Here is a 27503-nt window from a genome sequence, read left to right on the forward strand (position 1 = left end):
AAAGACACTCCTAGCCACTCTCTCCATAGTATCCCTGACTTTATGGATTGCTACTATGTAGATTCCTTCTCATTTTTTCTTAAGTGTTAAAAACAAGGTTTTCATGTGAAAATGCTTTCCTATGAATTAAAAAAGTTTCAGCACCCTTCTCTAAAGCAGTATGACATATCTTCTCTCAAGTGCAGTAGATGGCTGTACACACAGTACCAGATGAGGCCCCACGATTTATTAGTACAAAAGAATATGAAATCTTCACATATGGCTTGCTATCCTGTTTAGGCAGTCTACATCTTGATGGAAACAGCAGAAAAACTACTTTAAATCTTGCTGGAAAGAGGAAAATGTGCCTACACATATGTTGTATTTTCTTATGACTTACATTGATACACAAAAGTTGACCGACTCTTCAAAATACTTCCCATCAGGACAATTACATCCTTCTGCACAGTCATCACCACAGATATTTGCCATAGAAAGTGAAGCACAGGAGTGTTTACAAAAAGAAGAGCACTGATGATAAAGCATACCACTGTGACACATCACAGCTGGAGGAGAGAGAGGGAGAGAGAAGGGAGAACAACATACTCTTCAAATGTGAAAAATAGGAAAAAAAAGCAGTATATTATGGGAGTGCAAAACAGCAAAGCAAAATGGTCTCTTGTTGCACTGGGGTGAGTTAAAATGCATGACAAAAATATGCTATTTTACTGATTTATTAAGTTAGAATTGTTCAGATTCGGGTGGGTTTATGTTGGGCAATTCCTTGGCTGGAATTGTCTATTTTGTAAGCAGTAGGTGTCTATTCTTTATATCTGTTAAGTGTGTGTGGTAGGTGTGTCTGCCTAGTAACTCAGGCTTCTAAGAGAGCAAGAATGGTCCAGTTAAGGTTAGGGCATTACTCTACAGTTTAGAAATGCCTTGTTTTAAATCATTGCTACATCCTACTTGGCAAATCACTGCCCACCCTGCCCTGCTGGCCCTGGAGAGCCCCTGCCACCCTGGCTTGCCTTCCCTTAGGGAACAGCCCTGCTCCTGCCACTCCCTAACTACTTTAGCCTAATAGAGACTTCTGTATGACTTCCAAGTTCAAAGTCAGAAATTTAAATTCTCTCTGTAGGCAAAGGAAAGGTACAGGCACCCCCTGTGAGGCAGCTCAGGTTCCCCAACTCAGATGCCTAACATAAAGGCTACTAGCGTTCACCCCTGAGTATACCATTAGCTCATGGCACAATTCTAGTTTCCAGCAAAAAAGGTCAATACCTGTATTTTGTGGAGCAAATGGTACTTGTAGAACTTTACACAATTCTAAAAGATACTCCATTCTGCAAATGTTACTCACCACAGTAAGACAGATGAGATCTGAAGTCAATGATGACCCCGTGCTTGCTACAGACATAAGCATAGTGTGCCAAAGCATTACACAAACAGCTGCTTCCGCATTTGCACGCATCGAAGCGGCATAGCTGGTAGTATAATCCTGGACTGATGTAGGCATGGCAGGGAGCAAAAACTTCTTGATTGATGATATCACAGTGAGATGCATACCCAGCTAAGAGAAGGTGACATTGTTTTAGCCAGATCCATTTTAATATAACAGTCAAATGAATAGCACTGAATATTAAAACCAAACATAGCCAGTTGTGCCACAAAAACTTGTATACAATGCCTTTCTGCAAAGTTCTATAGTTTAAAATTGGTATTGTAAGCAACTCCCTCAACAATATACTCCACTTAACATAAAAATAACTATATAAAACCAGTTATGCCTTCCTCTAGTAGTGCAGGAAACTCAAACGGCAAAATAATATTTCAAAAGATTTAGTTAGAAGAGTACTCCAAAGCTTAGAACACGTTTTTTCCTACTTGATGTTTCATTCAGCTTTGAAATCAGCAATGGCCATATACTTCTTGGCATGTGGACCCAGGAAGCACGGCAAACTGGAGCTCGAGCACATGCAGGTCCCAAGCTGGCCATATATACCTTCTAGCACCAACAGACCCTCCTCCTACCACTGAAGCATACTACCACCACACGTGGTGGAATATCTCAGGAACACCACAGTGCGCATCACATTTAAGCCAATTCTGCTGCTAAAAGGGTGTCCCTACCCTTCACCCTCCCTGTTCATTCCCACATACACACACACTGGCACAAGGATTTCTGGAGTCTCTCAGGTTCAAAGAGTGAACTTGACTTGGTTGAAAAGTAACCTGACAAAATAAGTAAACAAACAAACAATAATTTATTTTTTAGTTTCATCAGATTAAGATCACCACAGACCTGGAAAAATGCTTGTGCTGGCTTAGCACAGGTGGTAGCATGGGGCAGGACCACTTACTCAGGGGCTGCTTTTTCCAGTGATGATTATAGGATCACAGGAAAATTCAGGCTGGAAGGGACCTCAGAAGCTCATGTAGTCCACCCTCCTGCTCTAAGCAGCTTACATTTATGTCAAACTCCACCTTCACTGAGGAAGTACAGTGGAGGCATGAAGTATCTTGGAAAGAGCTAACTTGGCTGAGATGCACTGCTTTAGAAGACAGCCAATGCTAAAGGACATAAAAAGTCTTAGAATGCCCCAGATTCTTAAAAGTTTATGGTTATTCTAGGCTTGCTCCCACAGGCTCTAAATATGGCCAAATCCCACATCCTTAGTGAGGCCTTATGTCTGAAACTTTAAAAACATTAATCTAAATTCTGACAGAATTGGCAACTACTGTCTGCCCATTGTCTTCATTAATTGAAAAGAAAGGAGGAGACAGTGAAAGTTCAACGCAAAATATAGGCACATCAACCAGCCAAAACTAAATCTTTACTCAGGAATTTGAACAAATCCATGGATCTCAGGTTGTTTGCATCAGTTTGGGTCAGAAAGCATAGATAGAGGATAAGGAAACTTTTAATGCAACAAGCATAGAGAAGCCAGAGATAGGACTTTTGATCCTTGACAAGGCACTGTCTCCTGTACTTTCTTTGTCAATCTACAAATGTGCATCACATCATTCCTCTTGACTGGCATAATACACGGGACTGCAGACAATTTTCTGCCTAGCACTCTGCACATATATTAGACAGCAGAATTTAGGACTCACGCCCAATACACCCAGCATTAAATGATCATCTAAGCTTGTATTTACAAAGGACTTCATTTTACATGCTAAATGTATGGAAAGAATTGTCTTTGCCAAAAAAGAAAAAGGAAAGGAAGAGTGCACATCTAAAACTGAAGTTGAAATACATATATGTGCAACTCATTCAGGGAGAAAACAAAAAATGTCCCATAATAATAAGATACAGCTAATTCCAGACTCCTGTGTGCAAACATACCATTTTGCTGATTAACATTGCAGGGATCAACCACAGGAATATTGATAGGCACAGAACAAGCTGAGGAAACCTTCCATGCATTGGCATGAAGTTGTGGGGTCCCTTCTATCATCCCTGCTGGAGAACTGAAAAGGAAAAGATCAACACTGTAAGCATCCTGCTGACCTTATGGATTACATTTGTGAGGATACAAGTACATCAAAAAGCCTTAGGTGCACAGTCACATTGAACATTCAATGTGTCAAAAGAATTTCCACCTGAGTTATAAAAGAAGAGACATGTGAAGCTTTTTCCTCAATATTTTACTCATGCAAAAATATTCTTACACTCAAAGTCTGCCCTCACGCTTAACTCAAGTACTCTGAAATCAGATGGAGGAGGCATTAATGAGAGGAAAATTTGGCCTTATTGGAGTACATTCATCCAGTGAAATGTCAAAAATTTGACCTGTTAGCTAATTTCAGTGTTCTAGAGGGGGGCCGTTTGCATTTTGGTGCTGTTTTTCACCAAGGATTTCAAAAGCATTTGTTATTGCTAGAAAAGTTTTGTGATATTATAGCTTGAGGAACTTCGGAGGAAAGGAAGTAAAAGAATAAGGAAAGTGTGCCCTTGTAATTAAACCATTCCTGTGGTTCAGAATTAGATTTTTTCCCACTAAAACTTGATGTGGGGGAAAAAAATGAAGCAGTAGTAAGTGTTAATCAGATAAGAATGATACTAGTACTATCATCCACTCTTTTTGTCAGTGCTCATGTATTTGTTCTGATGATAGGGGAGCAGCAGGGAGGAAAAAATGTGCATTCAAGCAATATCATCATCCAGAACTTCTATAAATAATATGGTAGTTTTCTAGGATTATTTAGCTAAACAGCTTAGAATGACTTAGCTAAATTTATGAGTTTCGTATTTTAAAAAGTGACTAACATTTTCATGTTAATTAAGAGATATTGTATTGGTTAGTTTAACAAAGTATGAGCATGTTAATGAAATGAAATAATCAGATGATTACATTCAACAAAACTTTTGACTTGTCTAAATGTACAGTCTAAATGTACAATATGCAACTTACAGAAAATCATCTCTTAAATTCCCATTGTAAGTTCCACATAGTCCTAAGGTTCTTCTCTTCCAGCCAACATCAACTTGAACATAGATCCTCTCTCCATCTTTAGCAAACAGTATCTTCAAACCAAAACTAGTTTTCAGTTGAACAAAGAAAGAAGATATATTCTGAATTTCAATAGCACCTGCATATAGCAAAAGAAAAAGAAAAACGAAGTCACTGAAATCCAATTTCCAGGTTGTATTGGTTTACCCCTTAAACAAAATAGATTTTGAAAACTCATAAATAAAGTGAGAAACTATGCACAACCCCACCTGCAGCCAAATAACCTCACCCATTCTCTATCCGAATTTATGAGACTACATATCTTTTTCATTAGCAACACAAATCAGGAATTGCAGCTACTGTCGATAGTAAAAAATCTCTCACTTTTCTGTACCTGTGAGTTATCCAGAAATCACTCTCACATTTCATTTTTTTTAGAGAAAACAAATGCAACCGCATGCCTCTGGCAATGAGAAGACAAGACAAGAAACCACTTGTTTCTTAGTCTCCAGGGATCTTATAAGATTAATTAACAGATGTCTGTAAAGCGTATTGCAATCTTTAGATAGAAGGTTCTCTCTTACTGCTATTGATATGACATCAGTATAGCTCCTTCCTTAGACTGTATGTGAACTAAGGCCCTATCAAATTCCCAGCTTTCCTTCCCAGCAAATCCATTATGTGAGGAAATGGAAATTTCACAGTCACAGCATTCATTTGCTACACATTGTTGGGCTACTTGCAGCTGCAGGCTTAAAGCAGATCTACCTTCACCAGCAGCCCCTACTTGTGTGCGCGCACACGCACACACACAGTTAGTTGCATAAACTGAGAAGAGGCTGATAAAATGCTTATGTGAGCTTAAAGATGGTCTTAGCTGATAAGCCTTACTAGATACACCCAACTATCAAGAATGTGACACCAAAATATTTGTCATAGATTATATTTGTCCCAGACTATGGAAAGAGAGAAGAAAGTGAATAGGGACTGATTCAAAAGACATAAAATGAAATTATCAATGAAATTATGAAGCAGAACTGTCAACATAACTGAAAGTACAACTGAGCTATGAAACTCATTGCCATAGGAAGCTGTGAATGCCAAAAGCAGAACTGTGACTGGAAAAATTCAATGAAGAAAAGACATAGCTTCAACCACCAGCACAGAACTCCCTAAAAGCTGTTTTGCCAGAGGCTGGGAAAGGAAAAGGGAACTCCCACTTTACTCTTTCAGAAAGAGACTAAAAATCCAGTAAGAATTTACTATGATCACTGTAAGATACAAAATTTAGCAACATCATTTCCACTTTCAATGCTTAATTTTATAACATCCTTTTAAGGCTCCTTTATTTTACTATCCTTTCCAAAAGGGTGAATTAACCTGCCTGAAATCACAACATAAGTCAGCACTGAAAGCAATGTAGATCCCATAGAGCACATGGATTCTATTCCATGCCATGTATTCCAAAAAGCTTTAATCAAGCTAGACCCTAACATCAACATCAAGATGACTTCCAACCTCTCTTCACCTCCCTTCTTTTCCTTACCTCCTCCCCCCTAAATACAAACAAAATGAGTGGAATTCTAGGTACTCTGCAAGATAAGAAATGCAAAGAAATGAGGGCATAATGAAGGAGTTCATTTCACAGGCTGAAAAAGTACATTTCTAGAACTATTACTAAGGTCATAAGAAGTGATTGTACATTTCATAAGTGGTTTGAAGAAATTCCTTTTTCATAGACAGGTATTATTAAAAGAAAGAATGTGAACCCTGCTAAAATTCTACTCCATGCACTTCTTACCATTAAGGTTAAAAACTTGGTTAGGGCCAGTTTGGACTTGACCATATCTCGTGAGTGTTAATTGTTTGCTCACATCATCTTCAAGAACTAGTGTTATAGACTCAATGCAGGCGTGGTCAAAGTTCTAAGTAGAAACAAGTTTCACCATCAGAAACAGGCGAAGACATTAATATTACCATGGAAAGCAAAAACAAACAAACAGGGGAAAAAACAGTTGTATAGAAAGGAAATACCAGAACTGTCTTCAGGTAAATCAGTTGTAAACTATCACTCAAAGCATTAAATAGAGCACCCAAAATTCTATGTAGAACATAATAAAACATTGCATATAAGAGCAAGGAGAATGCCTTTTAGCTATTATGGCAGTCTAGTAGTAAGTGGGCAGAGATCCCCAAGTACTGATATTGCATTCAAAAGGCCATATTTGCATGGCCACCCTGGGTACTCCTCATTGCTGCGTTAACCAGTGTTTGAGCAAGAGTCTGACCCCGTCTATGGAAAGCTGGTGTAACCAGAGCCCAAATGCAGGGGGAAAGAAACTATTGTACACATGAAGGTGCTTCTTGCCTTGAAATGTATTCATGATGACTACAGACCAAAAGGATATAATTTCTCCCGAATTATACTACAATAATTCATAAATATCTGACTATCAAAAAATGGTGAGTTATAAACTAACTCACACCCATCACTTTAGAGCGCTATCCGGGCAGAATTTATGAACCTAGGTACCTAACAAAAGGTGACACATAACCAGCTTAAACCAAGCATCTTATGCTCCCCAGGGCCACTATGTTTTCACCCAGAAACTTCCCAACGTGCCTAGAGTCATGCTAAGGTCATTTCCAGTAGCATCCTTGTCTCTCAGTGGCTACCTAACCAATCATTTCATGCTTGAGGCCACCTGAAATACAGAAAAACCTCAACATCTATGCAGAAGGAGGTGCTTACAAAAAAAGCAGAGGCACCAGCTTATAGTCTAGCTTTTGAAGGGACATGAGAGACAGTCCTATAGTTGAGCAGCTTCAGTGCATCACTCCATGCTGATGAGTTCAGGCATCTCAGCCCTCAGCACGTGGGCAGCTGTGAGTCATAGTCTCAGAGGCCCTTCTCCTGAGAGCCTAGGTGACTAATAACATCATTAAATCCAGTCTCGCAGATAAGTACTTTTTATAAGCACCTGTATTCGTAAAGCCTGTTGTTGGATACCTGCCAAAATACTTTCAAACAAATATGTGTGGTGGCTAGTCTCTTCAATAGTTTTCTAAAAGGCATTGTTCCCACAAATTAAATATGCTATAACATATCAAGTAAAAAAGCTAAAGCTACCAAAAAAAAAAAATCTTGCCTAACTAGCAGTGTATTAAACCTGTTCAGTGCTGCCAGCAAGAGCTTTTCTAAAGCCTAAGACATCTGTGTGTACCATAACCAAAGACGTATATACTTGTTTAATGTGCATAAATGAATAACTCTGTAGACTTTATCCCTCTAAAGATGCAATTGATTTTACAAAGGGCAATACAATATGTAGCAATACCACCACTTACAAAAAACATGTAAAATGGTTTCAATTTATATTTTCAGTTAAACATAACCTGGTAGTTTACAGTAGAACCTGTACAAAATTGCCTGAAATATGAATGGACACATTTGTTGTGAATGTTCAACAAAAACGTGACTTACCTGTCCACAAGGTGCTTTCTGTAAAGTGATTGTGAATTTGTTTTTTCCAGTGCCTTTTACCAAAATGTACTGGCAAATCCCAAGAAAGGTAAAATGACGTCCATCAAATGTCGTGAAATGAGAACTACCTGTGATGGAGCACTCAGCTTGAGAGAAAAAGAATAAAGAATGTTCACTTGCATAAGAATGTGTCATTATTCTGTAAATGATGGAAGAGAGATAAATAAGAAACCTTCTCCTTATTTCTAAGCACATAATCCAGGCTAACATTAATCTACCTAGCTATTACAGCATTTGGAAATAAAATATGTTACATACACCTATTTCCATCAGATACCATCTCGTATTGCACACACCGATGTGCAGCACCCTTTGGTTCTATCGAGATGAGATGCCTTTGCGTCATGAGTTCTCTAAAATACAAAAGAGTTTTCTCTGTATTACAACTCTGAAGTTTCCTAGAATCTTCTTCTCATTGTCTTTTCGCATGACGGAGTGTGAAAGAGGACAAGCTTCTTTCTCCTTCCTTCTAGGTACTATATTCATTTTTCAGTTCAGACCAGGAGTGCACTGTTGAAGCAAGTTTCCAGCGCATCCCCACTTACCACACTTTCATTCACATCATAGGGCAGTGCCAGAACACATGAACTAGATTTATTTTTGTCTGTGATTACTGCAGGAGGTGCTCTGTGGGAGCACATCTAACCTGCTCCCACTAACAGGCATTTAGTCCTTTGGACCAGACTAGTCATAGTTAACCCCCTACACGCACACACAACACACACAAGTGGTTCTCAGTGTCAACTGTTTTACACTACAGGTCCACCCTGTCCAGCCTTGCTTAGTAACCTCTTAAGCCTTGTTTATTACCTCATTCAGAGTGGGCTCCTTAATTTGTAAAAAAAATGTCTCTTTCACAAGTTTCACAGTATAATCTTGTCTAAGACACAGAACTGTCAGGGAAGTTTCACTACCCAACTACTGCATGTTCCTCTGAGTAACTCATTACAGAGACATGTAATCTTTAAAGATAAGGATCATTATCCAAATGTGAACTGCTGTTACAAGGGAGAAACTACAGCACACTGAGCATCAGAATGATGTTTTTCTTATTGTTTGCATACAATTGCACCTAGAAGTGAGGAGATCCTTATACCTGGCCTAGGTACTGCACAGGAAGTAGAAATAAGCTGCCTGCCCCAAAGAACATAGACCGTAAGCAGGAGATAGAAACAAGAGGTGGATGTAACACACTGAGTCAGGGAAACAAATGGGAAAAGGTAAGATGAGTATGGTCAGGCAGTTAACAGCTTCACCCCAGCTGGCACACTGCTACTCTCAACGTCCCTCTGGCTTAATCCTTCTTCTTAAATTAGCATCCCAAGCCTTTGGATCATATTTGGTTCTCTTGTGTTCTGAAAAGTTTATCTCTTATGTTCACTGAGGACTGAAAAGAATAATGAAACACAGATACCTGGGCAATCATGATCAGTGCAGTTCCAAATGCCACCGATACAAATACTAAAAAGAAAAATCACAAAACACAGAAGTTCAGTGTTCTGATCTTTAGCAAAAAGAGCAGCTTTGAGCTAATTAATATGTCTTGAATTCACCCTTTCCATAGAATAGCCTGCATATTTTAGTGATACACAGGGCCCAGACTGTAAAACATAGATACTAACTATTCCTTAAAATGTAAGCGTGACTATGACGTTAAACTAACTATGGGCAGCAGTAACAGAGAGAGGAAACACAGACGTGAGGCTTTCACATACCAGTTGCTACATTCTTGTTCAATTTTTGAGCCTACAGGGAAGGCAGTTCCATGATAAATACAAGGACAATTCGACACAGAGATACAAGTTCCATTTTCCATAATGAGACCTATTGGAGGGAAGTTAATAAATGAGATAAAAAACAAATTAACGAACTCCGGATCACTGCTCTTCCCCCATCTGACTCAAACATTCAAATCTGCCAGAAGGTGATCTCACCAGGAACCAGCAAAAAGAGTCACCCAGTGAGTGCAGAGAGCTCAGAGTGATGAACAGTGAAGCTCTCTCAAAGTAATTGTCACTCTGAATAGTTGCCTTAAGAAAAATGTCTGCCTTAAGCATGTAAAACTGTACGGACTCAAAAATTAAAAGATTCTGAGATGACATAATCTTTAGTCCTTCTAGAACAGGACGGTTTGTAGTCCAATTCCTGATTTTTATTGAGTACAGGTCTCAGGAAGTTTGTTTTCTTGTACAGAGCATAAGACACATTCTGTTTAAACAAAACCTCAGTAGATTTTGGAATAATTCAAATAAAGTGGATTAAATATATGCAATATCTTATTGTAGCAAGCATTAGTGATGGCTCCAGTTTTTAAGTGATATTTCATTCTGAGCCACCTTTGTATTCTAGAGAAATGTTTAGAACACAATAAAAGAAAGAATCACAGTGAGAATAACAACTGCAAGACCAGAATTTACAATATCCATATTTTCAGGCTTTACCTTTAAGCACAGTCTATTTAGGCAACTTTAGTATGATGTTGGATATTAGCTTTACACATTTTTTTACATAAAATTAATAGTACTTACCATCTGGACAGTAACAGCCATCTAAGCAGTGTAGGTTGCTGCCAAGACAATCTTTTTCAAACGTGCAGGTTGGTGGACAACAACTGATACAGTCACGGTGTACAAAGCTGTCTTCACACTTCTCAGCTAGAAAAAATACATGGTAGATTGAACATTAGTGCAATTTCTCTTTCCATACTGGAGAACCCTCTCTCTCAAATAAACAGTTGTGCAGTGCTTCTAGTATAGGTAATTACTCAGGTCAAGTAAAATGGATTGTTTGGAGAGGTTTTAACTGATGAACTGTGGTGAATCTCTCATCAGTATTTAAGTCTTTCTTTACCAAATTCTTAGATCACCCCTCCAAAAGAAGTTACAGTTTCTGTGGCAGGGGAACATGTGCTCAGATCTCAGTTAGTTCAAAGTCTTGTGCATGAGACTAAACTGCAATTGATGGGGGATGGTGATAACTAGAAGAGCTGGATTAACTGTATTAATTCTGTTTATAGGGCCAGTAGAGGCTGAAAGGTCATCTGGGAAGAGGGGCAACATCAGATCTCCACAGAATATGATCAGCACACATGAATTTTCAAGCAATCTGTGGAAACATGAATTTTGTATGGATCTAGATCAGATCACAGTGCAATTAAACTATTCCTCTAGCAAGTCATTGACTTCATTGTTTGCCAGCAATAGTGAAGCTGGCTGATCTACTTCAGTATCACGTTTGAGTCCTATAGTGACAAATGTTGTCAAGATGCAAGTATTTGAAATGAATATACGGGGTATCTCAAAGGTCACATAGTATGCTTTATTAAAGAGTCTTACTACAGGCAGGAAAGTCATCCCTCCAGTCCCGCACCGGGGACCCAGCGTGAGAGCATGCTCTAGCGTACTCTGTCACTGCCCTGCAGTACGTTTCATCATCATCCACTCTGAAATAATAAAACAAGAGACTAATCAAGGAACTCAAATCCCTCTACAAATCTCTGCCACAGGACACTGCACAGGATACTTCACACATAGCTGACACCACTCAGTCATAACAGCACACAGTGAAAATACTAGGAAAAGGAACGAGCTATACTGAATACACTGTTGTGTTTTTATCATTTGATGTCACAAGAAGTTATTTCATTTTAATATTACCACAATGAACAAAACCACTAATTTATTACAAAAAAGATAAATGCTGCTTATGGTGAAAGAGAAACATCATCTTGTCTTGAAGACAACGGACAACTCAACAGTCTCAAGATCCATGTCTCAGGCCCTCTGATTCCTGCATGATGTGGAAACTCTGACCTACACTGATAAAAGACATTCTGGTCCAAGTAACAAGTTCAAGTTTCCAACTGCCTGTCAGTCCTTGAACTTGGGCAAGAACAACCCCGTTAGTGGACTCCTGAACTTGTGCTGAAGTGCTTGGCACCAGAAGCATTATCCCGTGAATACTGTAGACAGGCACAGGGATTTACAGCGTGACCTTGGGCAAAGTCATTATCTCTGCCTTATTCTATACAGAAGAAGCTGTACATTGCGCTTTTGCCAGGATCAAGTAAAAAAACCATTCATCAGTGTTCAGGTAAGCTCAAATTTTATTCAGATATAAGTCACATAAGGTAAGATACCACCAACCTTTTGTTATTGTGAAAGTCCAACAACTCTCATCACTCCCTGTGGAGGACTTGATGCCAAAATGAACTAGTCATAACACAACATTTTATTATAAACATGACTGTGACAGATCAGCTGAGTTTGTCTTTCAGCACACAAGATCATGCTTCCAAAATTAATAGTCTTAAGAATATATTACATTGTGTTTGTATTCTGCTTTCAACACATCTGTTATCAAATCAAACACCACTATACTCTTTGTTACAGTGATCAGAGTCTCTCCAGCTCTCCTTATCTAATCCAATTAAATGGGTTTTAATAGAAAGAATACTTGGCATATGCTATGGCCCCACAAAAAACTTCATAAACCGACACTAAGCCACGAGAAGAGAGGTCTCTTTTATGAACAAAATAAGCCTAAATTAATGAGATTCTGAGACACAAAAACTTCCTTCAAGGTTTTTAATGTTCACAAAATTCACATCAATGCACATATGCCTGTTGACAAAAATCAAATCTGCCTTAACACCGTGACACTGATTCAATATCACATTTGAAAATTTGCTTTTCATTATTCTTCTTTTGCTAAGAAAAAAAGTCACAATAGACTCCTGAGTTACAAAGAGACCATACAGAGGCAACTCATCTCTTCTCTGAGTGAAATCAATGTACAGACCATAAACTTCAGGAAGCGCACTTTGGAGATTTGCCCACAAACACAAATTCTTCCATCCTGACTTTATGGTAAAGCAGAAACCCAAAAATTAATCAGAAATTAACTAACAAGTTGTAATGGATTATACTGAGTGATTCTTACTTTTAGTCTTGTGATCCTTTCTGTATGTTTTTGATTAAATTGATGACACTCTGAGAAGGCCATAATACTATCTGGTAAAAATCCTGCTGTTTATGACAATTACTTCTTAATTTAAAACCACACTAAAAAGGAAGTGGTACACTGCTCAGTCATCTATTCAATTACACTCTGCAGCACCAGTTTAATTTGAATGACAAGAACTAAAGAGGAATCTGGAGAACCAAGGGAAAAATACCAGGTTGCATATAAAGCCAGCAGCTGAGGGGCTGTAACTCCCACCAAAACCAATGAGAGTTGAATTTCTTTTGACAACTCTGAATTTACATAAATAAAACAATTTTGAAAAATTCTACTGATTTGAACCATAGTGGTTGCTCATATAAACAGTCCGACTGTGTCAGACAAATGGTCCAGCTCCTCCAGTATCATTGATATTTTCCCCTAGTATCATCTCCATGTATTTTTGATTCAGGACCTCCAGATGCAGATTTCAGGTTTTTGGGGGTTTTTTTAGCCGCTCTTCTTTTGTCATTAGTGATTCTCCATGGATTTCTCTTCCATGTATTTGTCTAGTATTTCCTTGAATCCATGTAAACCTTTAGCAATCAAAATATCCCTTGGCAGGCTGGTTCTGTGCCCTTTGTTTCCACACTAAAACACCCACAGAGAAACATCATCTCTTTCATTTTGAACTTGGTTCCTTCTAACTTCCCTCAATACTGCTCAGCTCTGGTCTCAAACAAAATAGTGAGCATTCATTTCACACGTCAAAAATAAATACACAAGAACTCCAGTCTTACCTGCAAAGATCATTCATACAGCTAGAAATATAAGAATACGGATCTATGCTTTCATGACAGCTGAGAAAAGGAAACTGTAGGAATATTTGGCACTTGAAGAATACGTCCTGCACATTAAGGAGAATCAGTAAACAACAGTTAGCAAATACTTTCTGAACAAGCATAATTCTTTTTAGCTTTCCTTCCCTAATCTGAGGTCCTTTATATCCCCATTAAAATATGAGAATTTCACACTCTCAATTCATTATTATGTCTCCTTTTTATTCTTCCTAAAATTTTTCCTCTCTGCCTAAGCTGGCTTGATTGCATACTGCTCCTAAACCAGTGGGGATGAAAGAGTGTGAAATGACAAAAAAAGCATTTTGTGTCAATGCAGGAGCTGAGAATGTTACTTCTAAAGTATTTCACAATTTCCAAAATAACAAGGTATAAGATGCCAGGACTGGAAGCTGAAGTCAAGTTTAATGCAGCAATGAAGAGCTCTGCCAGCAGACCTGTGCCACTTGGCACATCCTATCTGAGCCTTTGTACTTTTAAGCTAAACATCCGAAGACCTTCAGACATTCACTAGCAACAGTCTTGATCTGAATCTTCCCTTTCTCAAAGCCTGAATGGATTTAAGACTTTTTTCAACATGGTGTATATTGCTAGATTCTCGTACCATCACGAGGCAGTGAAGATTAAGAATATACATATAACGTGATTGATTTACCTCAGTGAATTCTGCATCAGCTGGGCAAGGACTGGAAAAATCTGAGGCAGTAGGTACACAAGCTATGTCATCTGAGGTTTGCACAACCCAGCTATTTGCAAATTCAGCAATGTCTTCTGTATATTCACCTACTGTATGAAAACATTGGAAGAGCATCCAGGCAAAAAAATATTGTCAACACAAACACAAAAGACACCTTGGAAATTTCTGGTAGTGTTTCAATATGTTCATTATCTCAGATACAGATATGCTCAGAGTACGGGTGGTGCTGAAAAATATTTTTCTTTTTTAATTTTAGGTAGTATTTTATACTACATTTAAATGAAAAGATTAAAAAAATGTATGACAAGGTGATGGTTGGAGTTTTTCTAAGTGCAATCACTGACAATTTTATAACAAATACACAAATAAGGACAAGCGTAATGCATTGAATACTTCAGAAAAAAATACATTTCTTTAAAACAATTTAAGGCTTTCATCATGTTCCACAAAGGTCAGTTAGCACTATTATCTCCATCCTTTTCCCTCGCTGCAGAAAAGCCCTACAACAAACACACCCCTACATGCCCAGCTCTCCTCACAGCATGACCATGGGAGAATTCATGAACGAGATGCGTGACTGGAAGTAATGGCAACAGGCTGAGGAAGATACATGAACATACAACAAGGTTGGCAGTAAAGAAACAGACCCAAACTTTCCATATTTTTGCAGTAAGAACTAAATATTAACTTTTCTCTATGTTCTTAAGTATGTTAAAAAGGGCATATTGCCTCCACCTTGAAGAACCTTACAGTAATTGGTATCTATGCTACGGTTATCTATATCTATGCATGGTTAGGAGATAGGGTACTGAAATGAAATCAGCTACAGGGTTTTTTTTCACAGAGCTGTACTATCCAAAGCTTAATCTAGCTTCTTCTAGCACACGATGTACAAAGTCTGACACTCTGCAATGTGGAAAGCCCCAAAGCACACTAATCAGATATTTGTACTTGGGTCTCCACAAATAAACAAAGATAAGATCCTAACCACCAGTCTATTTTACTTAAGAGCCAGGGAGACTTAAAACATTTCTCCCTCTCTGAGAGAATAGTTCTTTACACAGAAACCCCTTCCCAAACATAAAAAAATGGGTTTTCATCTAGAGGTAAACCTGTTGACATAACTCTGCTTCTACAAAAGCATTAAAAATATTTTATATACATTCCAATATGGCTTGAAAAAAATTTTAAGTCCTTAAAAAATGCCACAAAATAAAATCATTGTCCTTGAACCAGTTCTATACACAGATACAGCCTTGTATATTAAAGCAGTATAAAGATGCCATTAAAGATGAAGGTAAGGAAACAGAAACGGAGTTTGTTTTCAAACTGTGCTTTGAAATGGAGTATTACATGCTTCTCAGCAACTTATTTATTTGGGGTATTGCAAATAAAGAGCATTCAGACTCTGGAAGACTCAGGATAGATGTAAGAGCTTTGCTTATGCTACTGCGGGAAGTAGTTTAGCTGGGGGAGATAAATCATCATGCCAAATGATTTACAAGATTTGGAAACACTTAAAAAAATGTTGTGGCTTAGAAGTAATTTGAATTAGCAGTCTGTTCTTGTGAAGGTATCAGAACTTCATGCTTTCTATTTGCACAGAGTCAAGGCACCATGTTATACAACTGGTTCAAGGTCAAAATGATTCATAGTGCTCTCCATTGTACACTACAGTGATACTATCATTTCTGATAAAGAAAAATTCTAAAAGAAATTATGATGGTGAAGAAATGTAGCTCTGGAAATAAAGCTAAGAGCTGGAAGTCTTGTATAACAGATAAAACATTTAAAGACACTGAAATTACTATTTTTTAGAGATCGTGTGAATTCATTATTTCCTTCAAATTCCATTTTTCTCCATTATTAGATATCACCAGTTTTAACTAGTTATTAAACATACTATACTCTGGTGTGCAGAAGTTAATGCATGAAACAAGGAACTTGCTGCTCTCATGGCAGAAGGGTATGGCAGAAGGGGTATGAGAAATTTATATTGGGCAGATTTTTAGGACCATACAAAGATAAGTACACTGTGTCTTCCTTCACTTAGAAAGTCAAAAAGGTCTGCTATCAACCATAAAAAATGTGGAAAAACAGAGGTGGGGAAAAAAGTTACAGTGAGATAACTTTTGTGACTTAAGAATATGCAGGGCCGTGGGACTAGATTCTCTCAGCAGTTAATGGTAACAGTAAAACAGTTCTATCTTTGTTTTTATCAGAGACTGAGAAAAATATTACTCATATTCTCAAGCTTGTTCTTTTTTATTTTTTCCTTTTTTTTTTTAAGTCCCTATAGAGTATTCCCTACATAGACTACAGAATATTCTACCAGCTTAGCAAGTCATCTCTGCCTCAGACGCAACATTGGGCAACTCCTCATCCTACAGGGTATTCGGAGGCCCATAATATACCATACCAACAAAGTGATACAAGGAACTCCTTGGCAACAGCTTTGAAATTTACATATTTCAACTAGCATTTTTATGATGCTTATATAAACAAATGACTTGAGATGGTGCTTTTTCCCAAATATTAATATTTTGGCTCTTCTCTCCTTCTCCCTCCATCTTTAAATGTAGAGAAAACCACAAGCATTCGTTTATTTATTTATTATTTGAAGGCACTTTCATCAGCTAAGATAAACACACCCCAAATGCTTTGCTGAGCAAGAAAAGGCTTAAATATACATATACTTTCTTGAATTAGGACCATTTCCCTTAGCATCTTTAATGATGAGGAAGAGTGGAGCAGATATTCTATTTTCTACTGAAATAACTGAAACAGGACTCTGCCTTTTTACAGTATTATATTCAAAGTGAACATGGAAGCTGTTCACACAAGGTAAGGGTGTATTTCTAAGCTATTTACTTACTATTTTGTAGTATCAGGTCATCGTCTTTATTGCCATTAAAATTTCCACAGAGGCCACAAGGTTTTCCCTTATGATCTTCTGTCAGCTTAATATAAATGCCAGAGTTTCCATCCCAAGCAAGAGAAAAACCAAAGGTAGTCTTCACCAGAATATAGTCAGCCAGTCTCTCAAAGAAAGCATTTCCAACTGTCTGAGGCAACATTAATCTGGAAAAAGAAACAGCCTGTTTCAAAGATCTCAGATGAGAGGAGACAGGTGTTAGAAAAATACCACATAAAACATCACCTTCTAACTCACTAAACCCTTTTTCCCAGGTCTATACAGTCACTTCCATTCAATTCTTCGTCATATTTTCACTATCTTTTCTACTGTGTACTTCTCTATATTGACCATCAAAAATGAATGCTTTTCTGCTATATACATCTACCAGTTGTATGAATTATAAGCCTGAAAGAATAATGAATCTTCGTTTTCAAAGCCCAGCATGGGCATGTTGAGGAATACATGACTTCATGAGCATACTGCATTGCACGAGGAGCTACGTGACACTATGACCACCAGCAGCCCTTCCGGGCACAGGGTCATCACTGCGTTACGTGTCTGCAAATGGAGGACCTTACAGTACAGAAAATACTGTTGACCAAAATACTTAACAGATACAATATATCTTCCTCCTTTGGCCAAAGACCACTGGACAATAAAATTGCAGCATGGATCTAATCCTAACCTTCCAAAGTTGCTTCTGTTGGGATGAGCAGTACCACTGTAGCTATCGGTCTCAGATGCTAATGGCTGTAGCATTACATCAAAGAGGATGGCAAGAACACCTTAACAACTCTTTGAAATTTTCCGTACTTTATCAATCAGTAAAATGTATTTATGATAGTCCTGCACTCATCTTTTTTACTTATTAAAAAAAACTGGTAAATTTGGGGGTTTGATATACCTCAGAGATGTTTTGTGGTTTTTTTTCCCCAAAGGGGCAGAGGGGACTTAAGTTCTTTAATTCAACCAATTCAGACTTGTCTAGAAAAAGATTATGTCTTACATTACATATAGCTACCAAGAATAATGACTGCCTTGTTCAAAATGATATCAGGATGCACCAAGGATTAGCTAGAACTGTCTGATGCAGACTTTGTTTATACAAAGTAAGGATAGGTGATCGTTAGGTTACAGCTGAGAAGTTGAACACAAGGTTAATGCAGGAGTGTATGCTGTCCCCACTCAGGTATTACATTAGCACCATTACATCTGCTCACACTAGAGCTCTATCAGCCCCAATACAGAACAGCAAGGGATCAATAATATATATCAATAATATATACCAAATTATTTTCTCTGGCTGGTGTAAAAAGCATCAATTTCCCAAACTCCACACTATCTTTTTGCAATAAAATGTTAAAACCCACCATTAGAACACTTACTTGATTCCATCTTTTCTTACTTCATGTCCTGAAATAATTATTTCTTCTTGGTTTGAAAAAAATAAGCTGACAGACCTCTGACAAGTATATACTGAACCATAACAGTGAGGACTGTTATGAACCTTAGACGGGAAAAATATACACACAATAAATGTTTGTTCTTCAGTAATTTCATGCAACTTTTCATAAACTCATATATGATATTTTAGATGTCTATGCACCAATCACTGAAACAGCTTTACAAATAAATACTTAGAATATTAAAAAGTCACAATTACAAAGATATGCAAAACTAGAAGTTCATGCTACCTGATACTACTGAGAAATACAGCAACTGTTTAATAGCACAAAGCATCACAAGACAGTGGTTTAAATACTAGATGAAATACTTGGGCATTTTACGTAGATTAACTTCAGAGACAATGTAGTGAGCTAGCTTAAAACTGCCAACGTAGGAGCTTGTTGTTTGCACTGAGGAGACACTCCCATTGCTCTATTTCTAGAGGTCTGATCTATAAGAGGGAACTACAAACCAATATAAAACCTCAGCATAATACCAGCATTCTACATACCAGCTGAGACTGGCACTGGCTGAACTACAACATGCCTTCCTGAACCACTCCGGATTTGTTGAGATCTTCGAGTGCTCCCACAAATTACTGCAGGCACCTAACTTACATGGATCTGTTAAAACCCGTTTCACACTGGCTTTCCAGCCCTGCTAATGGAGAAGGGCAGGCTTTTCTGAAGTCTGCCTCTCCCCATTATACATATATAGCATAATGAGCCAGAGTATTGGTTTGAATCACATATCAGATTCTCTAATTTGAACACAGCAATGGAAATGCAAGTTTCGGTCAGCCAGAGAGAGTTTTGCAAAACTGTGTGTCTCAGGTATTGGCAATGTGTGACTTCCATGACTGCCCAGTACTAGAGAGAGGTGTTAAACAGATCTCAGATCCATGCTTCCAGAAATGAAACCCATGCAACTCCCATCTCAGCATGTCTATAGCTTTATGGCAGTGAAGGAGATCTTGCATAAAAAAATGTATAAACAGACCTTGGAATAGGCATGATAAGCCAGCACTCTTCCTTTTTGTAGTTTGGCAAAAAGGAGGCTACCCCTGAAGTCAGACTTTCATTGCATTCCCAGCCTTTGGGATAGCAGAGCATGACTCCTGCAGGAAGGTCCTTGTCCCCAGACACCACACAGCTTTCGCTGGCCAGGGCATGCTCTCAGGCCTTGAAAACTGTGGGTTCAGATTTACTCTGATGATGGGTATATAGGTCTCCAACATTCTGTGCATATGCTCTAATCAATTAACTACTACACAGTTTTGAATTACACTCACATAGTCTAAGTGAGTTTTAACCACATACCTACTCCAAGGGCTTGAGCGGAACTTCAACAGCTTTCATTAATCTCAGTGGGGTTGAGCCACCCAAACCCGTGGGATGCCCTAGACTATGGTGCTTCAAAAGCCTGTGAGCTGATTTTAGACACCACTGAGGAGACAGGGGAGTGTGTTGTGAATCTTAGATACCAATGATTACCTAAATTAAAATGTAGACAGAGTTTAGGTAGCTCAAATATGACTCCTGTGACTGTGTGTGTCACCATTCTCTGAGAAGGATGGGAGTTGCATTACCAGTTTACTTGACAGTGCTGTGAAGCTAAATAGATGAATAATTGGGAAACATTTTGCCAACATAGTAATGGAGGCTGTAAAAGTAACTAGAGCTATTGTTTTTGTAGAAAAGATCTGTGGATAAACACATACCGTGCTAACACATACTCGAATTAATCTTCCTAAACTGACACTTAAACCTGGAAGTAAAACCCAGTTACTGTTTCTCTGAGTGAAATAAACCAAACCAGGAAAATCATTAAAGCTTTTACACGTATAAAGATAATCATAATTAAAGACATCATAAATGTTACTATTATTGACAGATGGTTTCTATGTAAACCTGGCCCAAGACAGAAACACAATCAAGGAAAATCAAAGTAATTCTTATGTCCTCTTCTCCTCTAGAGAGGTGGATTATTAAAGCCAGAAGGACCATAATGTGAGGATTTGGCAAGGTTCTTGGCTCTCCATTGCCCAGCCTGTAGTGACTGCAGTGCTTTTTATCACATTACTTATGACTTTTCTGAGTAAACATTTTCAGTCTTGAGCAAAACATGACATTTGTTCCAGCAATTTAATGGTAGTTCTCTCTTTCCAGAGCAACTGGAATCCACTGAAATATTGATTCTATATTTTAATATAATCTTGGGCTTTGCTACAGCATTTTTTGAAAACGTCTAAAAGATCATAGCTGCACATAGAATCCAAAGAATTAAAATGACATTGCGGAAGGCAGATGTAACAGCATCCATCTATAACCTGAGTGAATAGAAATGGCAGTTTTAATGGCAGATTTATCTTTACTAGATGCTATTATCTGGGGGGAGAAGAGGTCATGTGTTTATAAGTGAAAACTAGTCCTTGGAGCAGAAATCAGCATCTAGGTCTGCCTTTGCCCCTCCGAGCACTGTGACCACCAGGACTCAGAATTAGGACCCCTCTTGTCCCGTCTCCTCTGCCCCATCAGCACCAAATCTCAACCATTGTGTAAAAAGTAACATAATGAGCCCATATCTTCTCTCCACAGTAACCAACAGCCTGATAAACAGGGTATCTTCCTTCAAAGAGGGTATACGTTTGAACTCTCCCTGACCCAAAGTCATTAACCATGGATAGTCAGCAATTTGAGGAAATTACTAAAAAGAGTGCCTTCCATACATAGGTCAAGATGAAGGCTTTTGAGCTGTTAATCTTCTCTGCATGACGTAGAGGTAATCCAAAATTAGAATGCAAATCCCCAGAGGGGACAGAGTTTTCCGTGGGCCAGGGAGGCAGCTCCCCATAGCATGCTGATGGCTGGGAATCAGGGCCCAGTACGCTTGGGTGCTCAGCTATCAGGCAGGTGGTAGCTGTTTGCACTTTACTCAGCAACTCAATTTTTTTTTTACAATCTGACAGCTAAAGTTTATTGAAGTTTCCAAGGTCTGCTTTAAGACTCACTTTTGCTCCCAGAAAGGAGAGATCAGAAATCCTTTTTAGGATAGGGGGAGTGAGAAATACTATTTTTAATATACTGACTCTGTTGATTATCATTTCATTAGTGTTTTGAGGTTACTGCACAAAGGCTTAGACATTTTCCAGCAGCATCGTTTTATATTTAAGTATGCAATGCAACAGTTTGATCCATCTATTGTCTCTCTACTTATTTTACTTACGATTAAAAATAAGTCCTGTAATACAGAAATACACAAGTGTGTTATTTCTAGAGTATGCTCACATACTTACCCAAACAGTGTACTGGGGTTCTGGACTACTGCAGTCTTTTGCAAAAATATAGGAGCAATTTCCTGGGAAGTAGTAGTAGATGCCATCAAATGTTTCAAAATGATACTGTCCCCAAGATTTGCAAATCCCATCTCGGTCCTTACCAGTGTTAGGTACTGGAAAGAACACACTGAGTTTACAACAAGCATGGTAATCAAAAATTGAGAGGTGTCACAGGCTTCTACAACAGTAAGAGCTCAGAAAGGAAATAAGAGCTTATAAAGGAGATACATAGCAAAGACAAAAGATAACCTCATTTCTTCTACTTTAAATAAAGTCAGTACATTTTTTTTCAATCTTTATGATGCAGTTTTAGTCACATACAATCATTGTAAGTTTTTTTATTTGCTTCAGTGGAGACATTTTAATTATAAGTAGAGGCAAGGGATTTAAATCTACTGCAGATCCTGGCAGACAATTTTTGTTGATCCCACACACAGCAGATTCCAGAAACCAGTGCATTGAAATAGTTGGTAATTTTATCTGTAATAAGTCACTGTTAGAAAAAATGCAGTGACTTTTTGGCTGTTCAGCTAACTATAAAAAAGCTGGCTAGCTACTGATGTACTAGACAGTGATCTATCTGTTATGGTATCTATCACAGTCCAAGTGCTAAAATGTAGACATTCCTGATGTTGCTTTCCATATATCCCTAATGCATATCATTTTAATCCTCTTAGCTACTAGTGGAATGACAGTCCTACTACAGAGGAATCACAAATATGCTGTTAACAGTATTGTTTTAAACACCTGCACCTTAAATCTCACTTGAAGCTGAAACTTGACTCTTTTGGCCCAAAACTTACCAATTTGGCACCTGCTTCCTTGAGCCTGAAATAACTCACAGTCACAGTCACCTGCCTCTGTGCAGACTGCTCCATTAAGGCACTCCTGAGGACATGAACCTGTAAGCAAGCATAGCAGCCTTTTAGTAGATACAGTATTTTGCAAACAGGCTGAGATCCACATTAAATCCATTTATTGTTAAATCATAAGCAGCTATATTAGCTAAGAAAATTAACCAACAACAATCTCCAGTTTTTAACATCTACTTAATTTTATCCTTTGTGTTCCTTGGTTAAAAGAGAAGCAAGGTTCTCTTTCATTTGTTTTGAGACTTGTAAACTAACAAAGGAGCAAAAGGTCAGCCTCCTCCCAGCAAACAAAAGGTCAAGTTCCCATGTAAAGAAACCAAGTCCCAGCCCTGCTGATCTCGAAATACACAGGACACAGATTATTCTAATTGACTAAATGCAGCACAATTTATACATATGTTCAGCTCCTCCCTCCTCAGCATTACAGCAAAGGGTACATTCAGCTTATGAACAGTCCAGAATATGTAATTTACAGAGTCAAAAGCAATTATAAATAACCTTCCCCCCATGTTAAAAAAACTCAGTTAAAAGGTTCTTTCTGCTTAAAAGGTGACTGGAGTCAGAGACTTAAGATTCCATGGGAATGGCTTGTTTTGCATTATAATTAGTAATTGTTTCCAAAAGCAGTTTCACTAAAGGGTTTTATAGTCTGTTCAGAAGACCTCACTGTCATCTACTAGCCATTCGCTGAGGTGGTTCTAAATCATAATTCCCCAAAAGTGGAGAAGAAAGGTAGTCCCAAAGCAAAATTTCATCAGGTTTTGCAGATAATTGCTTTCTTTCTTGGAGGAGGATTAAAACACTAGATACAAACACTTACAATCTTGCTAATGGAGATTAAAAAAGCACTGCAAAAAGCAAGAAGTCAATGAAATAAACAGGCCTTTCCACTCCCAATGAAGCCATGGTAAAGCTGCTAGTGACATTAAATGAGAAGAAAATGGGACTTTTACAGTAAAGCACACACAGAAATTACCAATGACTAAGAACATCAGCCTTCACTGTGAATACTCCTTTCCATGCTTAGTTTTGAATTTTTTCCATTTAAGAATTGCTTTCCAAATATACACAGATACTCTGAAAATACTGACAAAGCAGAAAATACTGTTTATAGAACAGCACTAATATGGAAAACTTCTTTGTTGTTGTTAGAATTGTGAGCTGTAAAACTACATATATTCATTTATGCGGGAAAACACAACAGAAAGCACCAACCCAGGGATACGTATTTTCCAAACTTTGGCTGCATACAATAAACTTTTTCGCAAAACAGCTTCTGTAACTTGGACCTGCTTTACATGTTTGTACAATGCTTAAAACCTTCCATGAGCAACTGCGTGCTCATTGCCTGAGCACCCCTGTCCCTTCGTACAACCAGTTACATGCCTCTCGGACATACTTACATCCTCTGCCAAGGCTGGAAAAAGTGGCAGAGAAGAAAAAGTGCAGTAGAACTAAACTTTAAAGAAGAAAAAATCAAAGTTTTGGCTTAGTTAGCTGTTCAGATTTGGTTGTAAGGCAGTATTTGAAAGTACAATTTTAACAGGAATTTTCCATGATTTAACATGGATAAAATGAGAAAATGACACAGAGCAGGGTTTTGTAGGGGACATAATGAGCAGGGCTTCCACAAGCCACGGTAACACAGGAAAGCTGGTAGGAAGGCAGCATTTTCAGGACTCTCTCTCCTCCTGTAGGTAAGGAGCATGGCACTGACCTCCTGGTGGGCTCCGCGTCAAGGCCCCATGAAGGTGCGACCGAGGAGAGGCAGCTTGAATCTGTCAGAGAAACATAAAAGCAAAAATCAGGGTGTTTGTGCTTTACAAATGAGCTGATCCGAGCCTGAGGCCTTGCAGCCTAGTGTTGGGTTGGGACTTCTAATACAGAAGAGTAATTTGCAGCTCAGCCAGCACATGGCACAGCCACAGGCACTGCAGGAGGGATCGGCAGCCTGGGCCAGTGTGGAAGGCAGTGACTGCAGCAACCAGCACCGTGGGGTGGAGAAGCACGGCTTTTGGGGGGATGAGGAAGGATAGAGCTGTGCTGTGGGATCACTGCTGGCCTCCTCTCCATGCCCTCGAGTGCCAATGAACTGGCTGGGCTCCACTAGGGAAGTTTTGCAGTTATGTTTGGAAGGAAGAGCAAGGGGACAGAAAGCACTCCTGCCCTTTTCACTTTGGTTAAATACCAATAGATGGAGAGCTCCAAGATGTGATACCCCTCCATTTCACCCTCTGCCCTAACTCATGCTCTGTGCCGCACTCCAGTCATCCCATTGTGGCCACTCCAGCTGCAATGGATTTCACGTCCTCCTTGAGATCCTTCAGAACTGCATTTTGGTGCATCCCAAACAAAAGAGGCGGTGGATCTGCCTGGTCTGCTTCCTGTCTTGTTTAGGAACCAAGGAGCATTGGACTATAAGCAAGCCCTGGATCTGACCCAGCACTCTGCTACTGCAGCTTGTCACGTCGCGTCGTCCCTTCTAAGAACTGATCCCATTCCAGGCTGAAAGCACTCTGGGGTTTTTGCCCCCACTAGTCTGATTGGGAAGTTTACCACGGTGAAGTGCTTGGTAGTTAAATATTTCCCTCTTACATTTATTCATGGCCAGTTTAAATCCTTTTGCTTTATAAAGCTTGGCCCTTTTGCTTAAATAGCTTTTCTTCCCTGTGTTTTTTATTTATTCCCTCTCTGATGTTCTATAAGAAAACAATTACCCTTCCGTGCTCCCCACAGACGTATGTGCCAGCCTTCAGCTGCACAACTAAGCAAAACAAATTGTTTAAGTTTTCACTTGTAAGGTGATTTCTCTCTTCCCTCCTGCCGCCAGTCATTCTCCATGTCTGGAGTTTGACCCAATGAATCTCAAAGGGAACAGCACTGCACAAGTAACAGGTTAGGTTAAGTCTCACTAATACCTCACACACTGACATAAAAACTTCCTTATGTCATACTGACATAAAAACTTCCTTTTCCCAACTGGAAATACTTTGTGGGATGCATCCAAGTAGCACAGTCTGTCTAAAATCAACCCGAAATGGCCTTCATCAAACCACTACCTGGAAGGCCGCTGCACCAAAACTCTTCCCAGTCCCCATGGCTAGCCGGAGAGTGTCCTTTCCCTCCCTGCACAAAACCCATTTCCCCTGATAGTTACTGAGCCGTCCTCCTCAGGAAAGCGGCTTTTGGCCTTTGCGTTATTTCGGGGAGGTAGAGCGTCCTTGCTGCCACAGCACTTTCCTGCTGAAGGCCCTCCTGGGACACCATCAGTCCCGAGGGCCCGTTTCCCTCACAGGCTCGATTCACCTTAGCACAGCATTTCACACCAGACAACTTCTGACTCGGAGAAAATCATCCGCGGTTCGACTGCAGGTTCCCCACAAGACCGTGAGGAGGGACCGCCTTGGGCTTCCCGCCTGCCCCCATCAAACGGGGTTATAAACTTCAGGCTCCATAGCCCGAGACTTGTACCAGCGAGGGAACAAGATTCCCCCATTTAGTATTAAATTTCAGTGCAACATTGCCGGGATGCAGTGTTGGGGCAGCGGTGGGCCAGGGCGGTGGGAACCAGGGCCGGGCCGGAGCCGCCGCCATTTTGCCTCTCACCGAACACCAACAGCATTCCAGGGCTCTCCGTTCGCCCTCACAAAAGAACAGAGGCACGGCGGGTTCGTTTCCCATGGCGGTGCGCGTCCGTCGGCTCGTCAGGGTGGGTCGCCCACCAGGCGCTTTGCTGAGAGTGACTGAAGGCGCGAGGGCACGGGCTGAGGCGGGGGACAGGCAGGTAGGGCACAGCCGCTCCTCCTCAATGTCCTCCTGTTACAGCCGCCCTGCTCCCCACAAAGGCTCCTTTGTAAGGACGGCAAAGGCCCGGAGCAGAGAAGGGGGGAGGCCTTCCCCTCCCTCCTGCTTTTGGAGGTATAACCTACCTCGGCTGTTACGAGATCTCTTTTCTGTCGAGTTGCATTAAACTCATTTCTGGAAGAAAACAAAAAGGATCTTGTATAATCAAAGGTCCCTGGAGCGACCTGAATAAGCAGCTCCCTGGAGAGAAGTGTTTCTCTCTGATTACCATCACTTTATCAAAGAGGTCTTTCTTGGGTTAACATTTAAAAAGGTGTTTTTTTATTTTTTTTTTCCTTTTTTTCCTTTTCGTGGTCTCATTTTACAGACTTGGGCAGCACTCCGATCTGTGCTTGGACAGGGAGGTACCTGGGGCTTGTGGGAGAGACGTAAATAGGCAAAATAGGCTTACGTGACAGGATACAAAAATGTAAAGTGACTTCGTATTTACTTGACTCCGCATGTGAGTGGCTGCAAGTTCCCCTAAGTGTTCTTTGAATATACTGTGATGGTTCTTTTAATAGCAAGAAATGACTCTCCAGCTGTGGCTGACTTAAATTTGTGATCAAGTTTAGAAACAAGGGCATCCAACTATAAAACATACTTAGTTTTA

At 39.4% G+C, this 27503-nt stretch overlaps 1 protein-coding gene across 1 annotated transcript in view; it reads right to left on the reverse strand.

Moving 5' to 3' along the window:
* OTOGL (otogelin like) overlaps positions 1–27503 on the reverse strand; it is a 97497-nt gene that overhangs the window by 68288 nt on the left and 1706 nt on the right. Inside the window, exons 3-20 of the mRNA XM_075057983.1 lie at positions 26977–27025; positions 24765–24825; positions 22979–23077; positions 22134–22288; positions 18778–18899; positions 17351–17556; positions 14434–14564; positions 13722–13828; positions 11316–11422; positions 10509–10634; positions 9696–9804; positions 9395–9441; positions 7921–8066; positions 6238–6361; positions 4398–4575; positions 3329–3453; positions 1340–1549; positions 380–545 (exon numbers count right to left, since the gene is read on the reverse strand). Coding sequence (XP_074914084.1) covers positions 380–545; positions 1340–1549; positions 3329–3453; positions 4398–4575; positions 6238–6361; positions 7921–8066; positions 9395–9441; positions 9696–9804; positions 10509–10634; positions 11316–11422; positions 13722–13828; positions 14434–14564; positions 17351–17556; positions 18778–18899; positions 22134–22288; positions 22979–23077; positions 24765–24825; positions 26977–27025 — 2268 coding nt within the window. The remainder of the gene's footprint in view (positions 1–379; positions 546–1339; positions 1550–3328; positions 3454–4397; positions 4576–6237; positions 6362–7920; positions 8067–9394; positions 9442–9695; positions 9805–10508; positions 10635–11315; positions 11423–13721; positions 13829–14433; positions 14565–17350; positions 17557–18777; positions 18900–22133; positions 22289–22978; positions 23078–24764; positions 24826–26976; positions 27026–27503) is intronic.

This window comes from Buteo buteo, chromosome 26 (genome assembly GCF_964188355.1).
Source record: "Buteo buteo chromosome 26, bButBut1.hap1.1, whole genome shotgun sequence".
Taxonomy (NCBI): Eukaryota; Metazoa; Chordata; class Aves; order Accipitriformes; family Accipitridae; genus Buteo; species Buteo buteo.